The sequence below is a fragment of the Esox lucius genome, chromosome 18, assembly GCF_011004845.1.
Source record: "Esox lucius isolate fEsoLuc1 chromosome 18, fEsoLuc1.pri, whole genome shotgun sequence".
Taxonomy (NCBI): Eukaryota; Metazoa; Chordata; class Actinopteri; order Esociformes; family Esocidae; genus Esox; species Esox lucius.
The window spans coordinates 6,072,625-6,084,245 of record NC_047586.1 but is presented as its reverse complement, the minus strand read 5'-3'; the positions used below and the strand labels follow the sequence as shown (position 1 = coordinate 6,084,245).

Below are 11,621 nucleotides of genomic sequence, written 5' to 3'. Positions count from 1 at the left end.
GCCTGTTCTCCCCAGCAACTAACCCTCCGGGGGGGGGTTGATTCACCCCCACACCAGGGGTAAACCACTGGATCTCAGCTTTCAGCCTTTGTTGTTTCACAAAACTATGTCAGTTAGAACTGGACCCCATGGGTACGGTCATTAAAACGACCTGAGCCGTCCACACACACGCACACACACACACACACACACACGCACACACACACTGAGGAGGGAGACGACTACTATCATGGGACTTGAACAAATGAATCGCTCAGCACCTTGGACTCTGTTTGGGCGGGTGTGTTCTGATGGCAACCCAGGATGAGCGGTCGGCGTTGGGTTGTAACGCAGAGGATGTTGAAAGGTCTGAGTCACATGGGTTTTCCCCTCAGTGTGGTGCTGTGGGCTGTAGGTGTGTGTCTGTGTCCACCATGCATGCGTTTGTATGTGGATGTGTGAGGGGCTCAGATGGGATCGGTTGACAGGTAATCTACCCCAGGCCTTTCATCACGCTAACCTCAATGTTCAATTACTAAGACTGTCGCCTCGCTAACCGGCCCGGGTGGGAGGGGCCAATCCTGTACGGTCAATCTGCCAGGTGAGAGGGGCCAGTGGGGTAACAACAACCTGCCAGGTGAGAGGGGCCTATCCTGTAAAGTCAATCTGGCAGATGGGAGGGGACAATGGTGTAACACCAACCTGCCCGGTGGGAGGGGCCAGCGCCGTTATGAAAATCTGCCAGTAAGCAGGGGCCAATACTGTAAAACTGACCGGGCAAGTGGGAGCAGCCAATGCTGTATGTGGGAGGAGCCTATTTGGTGGCTAGTAAATGTTCAAAACAACAAAAAGTATTTATCCCAAATGACACCTGATTCCCGATAAAGTGCACTACGTTTGACCAGAGCGTGTAGGGTCAAACGCACAGCCTTTCTGCCTTGGGTCACGTGTAACGCCGTGGTGCCGTTCGGTTCCGGTGTGATAAACCGCGTGGCGATGGTTCACAGGGTTCCTCATGCATATCTGAGTCCCTCCTGTCAGCGTTGATGTGCACTATTGAATTACGATACTCTGGGAGAGTTACTCAGCGCTGCATGTTTTCGACATCGCTTCTCCCATGCATTGAACACGGTCTCTCATTGTCCTAGAAATCTATAGCGGAACATTTTGACTAACAGGCAACCAGGGGTTGTTGACGATTCACGGCTGCATTCCTCACATTCTCGTTTAGTCTGTGCCTCAGGGGGAATACATCGTCGTTGTGAGAAGCCAGGTTTTCTTTTTGCGTATTTTGTGTGTGCCTGTGTTTATTTATCCGGGAAGGAAAGATTTGATGAAGCCATCTCTCATTGTCTGAAAAGGAAAAAGCTTAGGGCCTCTGGTCATCACCTGTTTCTCACCTGTGTTCAGAAACAAAGATTCAGTAGGGTGGCAAAAAAAAATGCTGCAAACGGGCCAGTTTTATGGTTCTAAACAACCGTAAAACAGACCCATTCCGTGATGCAAACATCCTATTTAGAAACAAAACCACTGTATTTAAATAATCTACATATCCTCTGGCCCAATTGTGTGTTTTTGTTAGGGGCATCTATTTCTGCTCTCCGGAGCACTTGAGTGATTCTCTATATTTCCTGTGATGATTCAGATCAAGACTCTGCACTCTGACTATTTCTCTCTCTCTCCTTTCCTCTTAGCCTGAGATATACTCCTAACAGGGTGATGAATGGTGCTTCTCTGGCCATCCTGTGTATATCTGCAGATCCCTGCAGCACAGAACAGGGAGAGGATATAGGGAACATAATGTAATCAATACAGACAGTAAGTCCTTCTCTGAGAGAGAGAGAGAGAGAGAGAGGGACAGAGAATGAGAGAGAGAAATGGAGTCAGAAAGAGAGACTGCAAAATAGAGAGAAATACAGAGAGAAAACAAGACAGAAATGTGGAGGGAGATCGGCAAGGATACAGAGAAAGAGACATGGTTAATGTGTGTGTGTGCGTGTTTGCAACAGTGGTGGTCTCTTGGGGTAGGGTTGCGCACACGTTTATAGTGTGACATTATTACATGCTATTTATTGTCTTGGCATGCACAAGCATGTCCCGTTTCGGAATTCTGTGTACCACACCTGTTTATTCTCATAATAATGCACATTTAAACCTGTGTTTAAATCAAACCACACAAGCAACTAAAATCACTCCTTTGCAGGAAACAAAAGCACTGCCACACAGACACAGACACTGCTGTGAGTGTAAACCCCTATAAGAGCAGTGAGTGGTTTGATGATAAAAAAAACAGAGCCCAGGCAACATGACTCCACACAAGGAGAGAACAAGTCTTGTATGAAGCAGAAGTGTCAGTGTCCCACAGTGGACGACGTAGTCCCACAGTCGTCGACCTAGCCCCATATATGTCGACCGAGTCCCACAGACTTCGACCGAGTCCCACAGACTTCGACCGAGTCCCACAGACTTCGACCTAGCCCCACAGACTTCGACCTAGCCCCACAGACGTCGACCTAGCCCCACAGACGTCGACCTAGTCCCACAGACTTCGACCGAGTCCCACAGACTTCGACCGAGTCCCACAGTCGTCACCTAGCCCCACAGTTGTCACTTAGCCCCACAGTCGTCCACTAATCCCACAGAAAAATTATTCAAAATTCTCCTTCACAAGCAGAGCCAATGGATATTTCTGTCCATCACCCTCATTACAGATGGAACTGCATCTGGGGTCTAGTAGCTCCCCCTACCGATGTACCATTGACTGTAGAGAAATTAGACAAGGAATTCTTCGATCCCAAATAGAGCAGAGAAATGTCTGCCAGCCCACAGGATATCCCTCATTTGAAGTTCAGACTGATTGTAAATCTACCTTTTTAATAGACTCATGGTCACACTGACACATAGAAACCACTGTCTGATTAACTCCTACATATTTAGAGCCTGGTAGGACTCTTGGTAAAGTGGTCTTCTGCTTTCTCCACAACGCTCACAAGGGGTGGTGGCAATACAGAAATTGGAAGCAAGGCATGTCCAAAATTTCTACACTACATTTTTACTTGAAAATGTTCCTTGATGTTTTAATTAACTTCTCCAACAGCGTTCTGATACATCACTTAAAATCCTCAAACTTTCATTGGAGAAACTAATGTGAGAATTAGCTAAGTAAACACGCAAGAGAAGAGTTCTTCAATAAGATGAAACTATCATTTTAATGGATGTGCATGGTTGAATACTGAACTGGAGGTTCTGTATCATTAATGACCTGTGGTGCGTTCTAAGGGTGATGTTGCCCTCTTGTGGCAAGGATGAATAATACCAACACACGACAGTAGACCCCAGTACACAAGAGTAGACACCACTACACAACAATAGACCGCAATAGACACCAATAGACACGAATACACAAAAACATACGGCAATAGACCCCAGTACACGTCAGTAGACACTAACAGACACAGTCACAAATCAATTCACACAAGTAAAAACCAGCAGACACCTGACCATACCAATGCAAACTAAAATCAACCCACCCCCCCGCCAACGCCCACACTGTTTCCACCCCCATCCATGATCCAGCCAGGAATGTGAAAAACGTGGTGTCCACAGTAGGGGACCTCTCTCCCAAGCCCCGGGAGAGCAGTGCTGGTTAATGACTGACCAGATGATTGTCCAAACCACTGGAGCAAGAAACCACGGAACGAGAGCTTATGTTACTCACATACTGAGGTACAGAAAGCAGATCAAACCAGACCAGACCACTGTCTAATCCCCGCCCCCTTCTTCATGACCACGGGAACAGGTTTGGGGGGGGCTGCAGGTAAGATAATAGATAAGTGAGGGAAGGTATCTGGCTAGGATAGACGACGCTTGCCCTTTAGTGGCATTTACACGATTCACGACCAACACAGACAAACTACATGCATGCATCAGTAACAGCCACACCAGAAAAGGGAATCTTGGGATCTCTTCAGAGGGTGCTGAGGCTATGACAGATGGGGTTACAGCATGCCCTGCACTCTTCCCACACCTTCCCGCGGCCAAGCTCTCCCCCACTCTCTCCCTCCCCAACTACAGTCACCATTGTCCCCCACAGCAAACGACTACAGCTCAGCCGTGTTGACCACCCAACAGCTAGCGGTCAGCCTTTAGCAATTGGCCTTGCTCTATCGCTAGACGCTAAGTGTGACCTCTGGGACAGTAAGAAAAATAAATCATGAAAACACACGTAAAAAAGGAAATGAGGAGGTCAGCGAGGGAGAGGGACTTTATTTCTTGCGCATGTGCAAAACCTAGCATCTACATAGCATGAATGCGATGATCGCTAATCCAGATTTGTTTGAAAGAGGTGCTTAGTGCTCTAGCTTCGGAGCACAAATTGAGCATGGCCATTACCTTATTTTACCGTCTGCGTTTTATCTTGTTTCTGTTGCCCGAATATCATGACAATTATAGCCTATTGAAGTGAATGTTTATTTCCTCAGTAGAGAAAAGCGTCATAACAAGCACATTTGTGACTGCCGGCCAAGATGCCATTGAAAAGCTTGTAAACCTAAACGAAGACGGTTATACATTAGTGTAATAATCAAAAATTCTATAAAAAATTATTTATGACACAATGCTTTCCAAAATGGAGGAGTTGTCAGTATAAAAACAAAAACTCCATGCACCGACACAGCAAACATATGTGAACTTGTCCTAAGTTCACATAATTGTCAGACAAGGACAAGACATATATCCTAAATGGTACCTTATCCCATATAGAGCCAACCTGGCCCCAGTCAAAAGTAGTGCACTAAATGAGACTGTAATTTGTGCCGCACTCAAGTCCTGATCGATAGTGGTCACCATGGTGCCTGTCTCAGCAGTCACGGCTGTATCGATCCGTACGGCTGAAACAATTATCCTCCTCATTAGCAGTGCTGATGGTGGTGTTCCCCTGGGCCGCGTGGCCACGTCTCTAAAGATTGACGGTTTTGCGTAGAACAGATCGGTAGATTAATGGTTCCGTGTCAAAACAGTCCAGTTGATTGGCTGTGCCGTGTCAAAACAGTCCAGTAGATTAAGGTTTCCATGTCAAAACAGTCCAGTAGATTAAGGTTTCCATGTCAAAACGGTCCAGTCGATTGACGGTTCAGTGTCAAAACAGTCCAGTAGATTAAGGATTCCATGTCAAAACGGTCCAGTAGATTGACGGTTCCGTGTCCAAACGGTCAAGTCGATTGGCGGTTCCGTGTCAAAACGGTCCAGTAGATTGACGGTTCCGTTTCAGAACGGTCCAGTAGATTTACATTTCTGTGTCAAAACGGTCCAGTAGATTGACAGTTCCATTTCAGAACGGTCCAGTAGATTGACGGTTCCGTTTCAAAACGGTCCAGTAGATTTACAGTTCTGTGTCAAAATGGTCCAGTAGATTGGCAGACAACCTTATAACCAATCTGTACAGGTAAACAAAATATGTTGTATCCTGTTGCAAGGCATTTAACCCTAATCGCCATTGTACATTGATTCGGATGAGTGTTCTGGGTAATTAACAGACATTTTAATGGGACTGGTAAATACTTGAACTTGACCCTTTGGTCCACAATGATTTTGAGGGAATATGTTGTCACCTAATAAAGAATTTATAACGCTTTCCTCAAAGCATTAAATAAATATCAAGTACAAGCTTGTGTTCCCTTGGTCTCATATCCAGGAGCAGTATGTTGTCAAAGACTCAGTCAAGTCCATAGTCTATGCCGCATGCCTGTTCTCAGTAGGCGACAGGAGGCGAGGGAGCTTGGGTGAAGGAGTTGGTCTGGTCATGGTGATTTTGGGCAGCAGCCCTCCGGGACCCACAGGTCCGGACGGCAGAGGACTGCAGGATGTTTGCACTGTATGTCCCTGAAGATCCTGCACCCCTCCAAATGCCCGCCGGTCTCCAACAGGGACCTCTTCCTGGAGCTGAGTCGTGTAGGACAGGCATGGGGCTGGGGCGAGCTGGTGACGGAGATGCTCCGTGAACCCGGTGAACGGCTCAAGCAATCCTGGCTGACGCTGGACAGGGACGGGGGGCGACAGACACCCCTCCTCCTCCAACAGACTCCCCAACGTCGTCCCCCGTCTTCCCCAGAGCCTCGGCCGCCTGGCATTGGGGATCGAAAGTCTTCTCAGGGATGGGTTCAGGGGATGGATGGGGTAGTACTGGGGCCCGGCCTGTCTGGCACTGCTGCTGTCCGTCTTGGTGAGAGTGATGCCCAGACTGATCACCAGCATCCCCCTCCCCCCATGGGTCAGAGCCCTTGGTTCAGTCCATTCAGCCCTACACTGGGCTGAAGTCTTCGGGTCAGTCCACACAGAGGAGCGAGGAGGGGGGTTGACCGTCGGAAGGCGCGGCTTGAGCCCTCTGAGATAGAGGGGCTGTCCGTCCTCCACCGGCTTCCGTGTTTGAGTCACGTTGTCAGGGGTGATGGGGTACACCTCCTGAACTACGGGGTTGTGAAAAGTGATTCGCTGGGCCTTGGATGGAGGTGGATCAGACAGGACTTTGGACGTGGTCGAAGCACGCGGAGCTGAAAGGTGTTCCTCCTGTTTCAAACCGTCCCGTTCCTTCTCTGGAGCTCCACAAGGGACATTCACTTGCTGTTCAGGCCTACAGAGAAAGGCGATACGGAGTTAATTTAATACCACATATCAGAGAGATGCGAAGGGCTGTTAGGGGCATATTCCTCTATGATTTTGATAATGTTTAACAAGCCCATCTTCTCTCTCTGTGAAAGCAGCCTGCATTTATTGTATAATGTGTTGTACACTGATGTTTCTGGCCATTGGCGGAGGGAATACATCAGCAGGGAATATTACTGCAGCGTTTCCCTAAACGAGCTCATTCCATTTTATATTACCTCAGAGGGTCGTCCGCGCTTTTACGAGTCGTTCTGAAACTCACCGTTATTGTGTTAGGGAGCGGACATGATCTATAAATGACCAATGAAAGATTCAATCGCCAGCAGCTGGGTCGTCACACTTGCGAAGCTCAGATATTTAGCTTAATTCAAAATGACACATACGTTCACGTCTCTCACGACAAATAGCTTCTTTTTTTTTGGCCAAATATGAAAACGATATAATAATGGCTTTCAATTAACAACCACATTCTATTCTTTGTAAGACAAGGCCGCCGTTCTGACACAGCCTTTCCATTTCCTAACACACCTGATTTTCAATTCATATTAATTCACGTGACAACCATTTTATTAGTCCAACGGTTTCATGCGAGAAGTGATATCTGAGTGGGAGGTGTGTGTGTGTGTCTGTGAGTGAGCCAAAATGCAGAGTGGAGTCTGACCTTTCTCTGAAGTTGCTCCTTCCCTCCTTGCTGCTACTCCCTACTACCTCCCTGGACAGATAAGTAGGCTGAGTTGCTCTCCCTCCTACCTCCCCTCTCAGCCCGGTCTGCCACTCCTCTCCCCCTCTTGTCTCACATCTCCCCCCTTCTAGTCTCTCCCACTCCTTCCTCTATTCTCTCCCCCATCACAGGAGCACAACCAAACATCCTTTGAATCATTAATGAGCACAAAATGAACCAGCATAAGTGTGCTGCCAGAAATATTGACTACAGGCGCTTTTATTTTGCCTCTTTTCCACCCAATCCACCAGTAGCTAAATCTGGAAAATCTGATGGCTGTATGCAGGCTTCATTTTAGGTTAAGGGGGACAGCAATGCTTAACCACCAAACCCTAACCCAATACAACAAATTGTAGGAATCTCAACCCACCCTGTCCCTAAGCAGAACATACCCCTTATTCTTCTGTTGCCGTTGGACAAGGCGCTTTCAAAACCATAGAGTGCACGTGATATCTGATCATTCCCAAGAGCACCCAACGTCCCGAAATCTGACAACGAAGGTTCAATAGTTCTGAGTGATTAGTTATTGGCTAAAACAGAGGGTCCATGACCTGTGTCCTGCCCGGCCAGGAGGTCTGTCGTGGTACCGAGGCCTTCGGGGTCCGGTTGATTTGAGGATGGGTGGAAATCTGCTGCACCTCGTGTATCCAGTCCCCCTCACTTCAAGATGTTCTCTGATCACACACACAGACACACACACACACACACACACGATTGGCCACTGCAGAGTACGTACAGTCAAACGTAATCTAAATGGCGTAATATTTTAATGGCAGAATGTAAGAGCTGCATTGATGGAACACATGGAGGAAGGAGGAACGCCAAAGAAACATCCACCCGATACCTGTAGTCATGGAGACTGGTCTTCATGACGGGGGGCAACCGGAGCTCAGGGAGGACGGCGGGGTGTCTTTTAGGGTTCCCCCGGGACCTTCTGACCGTCGGGGGGAGGCTACTGGGCATGCTCCGGAGGCTTAGCGTCTCTTCGTCTCCCTCTTCCTCCTCCTCGCTCGGGTGTCGCCTCCTGCCGGCGGGCAGCGAGGGAAGATCTCTGGTGACATCCTGAGAAACGTTAGAAGGGGTGGGGGAGGTGTGGTTCAAACGTTTGCACCTCAAGTCCTACTTGGATACGTGACGCGGGTTGGGGCCACACGGCTAACGGCTACATACGTGTCGATGTACATGTGTGTGTGTGTGTAATGTAACCACTAGCACCACCAAGTTCATGCTTGGGGTTCGAGTGGAAGAGAGGAACACATATTCTGGTGACTGGTTCCTTGAGGTTTCCGGTACCTTGCGGTGCTGCAGGTAGGCGGGCTCAGAGTAGTATGAAGGTACCGGGGAGATGGTGTCTCTGTGGGGTGACTGGGCTCTCGTCTTCATTTTGGGGACACCCATCCTAACGAGGTACTGTGGTTCACAGGGCTGGCCTGCCCTCACGGTAAATGGACGTTTCTTCAGAATGTGACATGAGCCAGGACTATGTATGTAGGCTCCTATGCAAAAACATGTTCCAGTGTTTAGTTGTGCTAAAATGCTTTGGAGACAAATCATCAGCTTACCTCAAATCCCAATATTGTGCATTAGACTTCCCTTAGAGACAAAGAAAATCCCGCTTGAAACTATTTTGCATCAACTTATATCCAAACCTGAAACTATTTTTTAAATCATTAAATTATATCTACAATTTTGCTCAGGCAGCAATATTTTAGCTACAATATATACATTATACATATAATTAAAGACCCAGCACGGCCTATGGTTTCTTCGGTTTTGTCTTTATCTCCTCTGCTCAGCATGCGGTTTCCTTAATGTCTAATGTAAAGCTGGGAGATTAAAAAAAAAGAACACACAATACTCTTTAAATCCCATTTCTAAAATGGGGAGTTAAACTAAATATTCTTATTAATTATGGATGAGCCTTTATCTGCGGCAATTATTCCTTTCGTCAACAGAAGTCTCTTGTTCTTACATTCTGCAGCTCATGCCGACCAGAGGACAAAGGAAGTCTTTCTGACTTCTGTATGTGCATTCCTCTGCAATTTGTGTAAATGTTTTGTGTTTTAAATAGTCAAATAAAATGGGGGCAACACGAACAGTAGGTTTCTGTAAGTGTGGAAACTCATTTACATATAAATAGTATTGTCTTTTGTTAATTCCAGCCCCAATCCTAAAATTACTATTGATTACTTGGGTGGCAATCCGGCTAAAACTTGTGCAAGATAAGTCCCTTAAATTAATATTTTATCTTTGAAACCAACTAGGTTAAGTGTAACATTTGCTGTGAAATAATGGCACTCAGTCCCTCCATTGTCTGTATGACAACCTGTTCAACATTGATTTAAGCAATTTCAAGGGTTGATTTACTTTCACATGAACCGAGGAATTGGGACTGAAACCTAATGATCTTGAGTACCCGTACGAAATCATATAATTGTGGCACGCACGCGTGCACACAACCATTCTTTAGCTTAGAAAACAAACCAAAAAAAGTCAACTCACAGTAGCATTTTTGTCAAATAAAGCTAGAGCCAACATACCCCTCACACAGTTACTCTGTACAGTCCAGAAGTCATTCGTACTCGAGTGCTGGTCCGGGCAGCATTGGCCAGAGGGAATAGTGTGAGGAAAATCGTTTGAGGAGACCTCAGCCCTCCTCCTACCTGCAGAGAGAACCGTGAACTAACAGCAAACAAGAAAGATCAGCTCAAAAGTTAAGCCAACCGTGTTAAGCCAACCCACCTAAACTGTAGAGGCAGGCCCAGAGACATGTTAATTGATAAGACTGACTAGTGGTCCGTGACACTATTCTATCCATGTTGATTTTAGGGCAACTGGCTCGCTGTTTCCCTATTCGACCCAAAACTGAACAGGGATGATCTAGCCTACTGGGTCTGAGAATCCACTCAGAGTGACTCAATTTAGAGACATTATTTATTTGAGTTTGTGAGTTATAGCACTCTATATGCTGTCACACTGGAGGCCAAAACGATAAAACCGAGATGTTGTGTAACCTTTCACACCTGTGACTGCAAGCCGCCACCACAGTTAATTGACTGCCGTCATCTGTGTAACAGGGGTTCCCGGTTCTTCATTCTGGCGGAACACAACCGCAGAAGACTAAATGTCTTGCAACTCGTATTTAGCGTATATTTGATTAGTGGAAGTAACTGTTACCATAAATAATGCGGAGTGTCAAATAAGTGCATTAACATATCAAAATGTTATCAACACCAAAAAAAAAAATAATTAAGAGAAAAACCAGACTAACAGGATTCAACCTGGTAGATTGAATTAAAGGTTTTACCCTTCAAAGGGTATCAGTATTGCATCAGCTAGTATTGACAATAAGCGAAACTGAACAATGAACAGAACAGCTATTACAAGTCATTACCCCGCAGTTATATGGGCTGGAGGAAAGTTTTAATTGAACGAGTAGCCAAGAACCCATCGATCTGGAAAAGGAATATTGCCTGATTCCGTCCGTTATCCAAAGCCAACGTGAGCTGAACCTTGTGTGTGAGCCAACCTGAGCTTTGTCGTGTGTTAGTAATAAAGCATTAAGCTCCAACTGTACAGCGGCTTCTCTTAGTAAAAGCTCAGTGGACTGTGAACATTCCTGTCAGCAGTAACCAGTCACTACGGCCTCCGCACAGAACCAATGAGAGCACTGCCATTGGAGTCTCCTGCTGGGACACGTGCCTGTAGAGCTGAAAAACACTTCCCAAAATTCCCAATTCTCCCAAAGAATTCCCAAAATTCCAGAAATCCCATTTGGATAATTCCCAGAATCGAGGAGGAATAAGCAGAGCTTAAGTTCTGAGGAACATGGGAAAGCAACGGCCGTTTACAACCGTACTGACAGCTGAACTAACGGCCACGATGGCGGCACACACCTACCAGACAGGGCAGTCGTACGATCCACACCCAGAGCTCAGTCCCAAAGCCAGGCTTTGTTTCACCGCGTACTGTACAGGCCACCCAACGGGGACCAGGAAAACAAAGTGGAACCTAAATATCTGATTCACCTTAGCATTTGTGCTTCTTTTTTTTTTTTAAACACATCGTCAATTTGTTTCATGCAAACATCTAGGGTGACCTTTGATAGCAGAACATTTAAAAAAGAGATGGAAATGGGCTTAAAACACCTATTTCAGTCGCCGTCAAAGGATAAGTTCAAGAGAAATATTCTCAGATCGTTGGTAAATAGTTAACTCAGCTGCTCTTAGCAGGCAGCGTTGAAAATAAAGCCCTCACACAA

At 46.5% G+C, this 11,621-nt stretch overlaps 1 protein-coding gene across 2 annotated transcripts; it reads right to left on the bottom strand.

Annotated features, from left to right (window-relative positions):
* Positions 1-3,791: 3,791 nt before the first annotated feature.
* On the bottom strand, positions 3,792-10,402 carry si:dkey-39a18.1 (uncharacterized protein LOC557637 homolog). 2 transcript variants are annotated; one of them, XM_020056069.2, is made up of 6 exons: positions 10,384-10,402; positions 9,901-10,042; positions 8,654-8,856; positions 8,205-8,422; positions 7,912-8,034; positions 3,792-6,607 (listed from the first exon to the last, which is right to left on the bottom strand). In XM_020056069.2, the coding sequence occupies exons 3-6, from the start codon at positions 8,756-8,758 to the stop codon at positions 5,710-5,712; spliced, it is 1,344 nt and encodes a 447-aa protein (XP_019911628.2). In that variant the 5' UTR covers positions 8,759-8,856; positions 9,901-10,042; positions 10,384-10,402; the 3' UTR covers positions 3,792-5,709. The 2 variants fall into 2 exon arrangements, with proteins under 2 accessions (XP_019911628.2, XP_010864342.2); XM_010866040.4 differs by lacking the exon at positions 10,384-10,402 and adding an exon at positions 10,103-10,251 and having other exon boundaries at positions 9,901-10,023.
* Between the last annotated feature and the right edge of the window lie 1,219 nt (positions 10,403-11,621).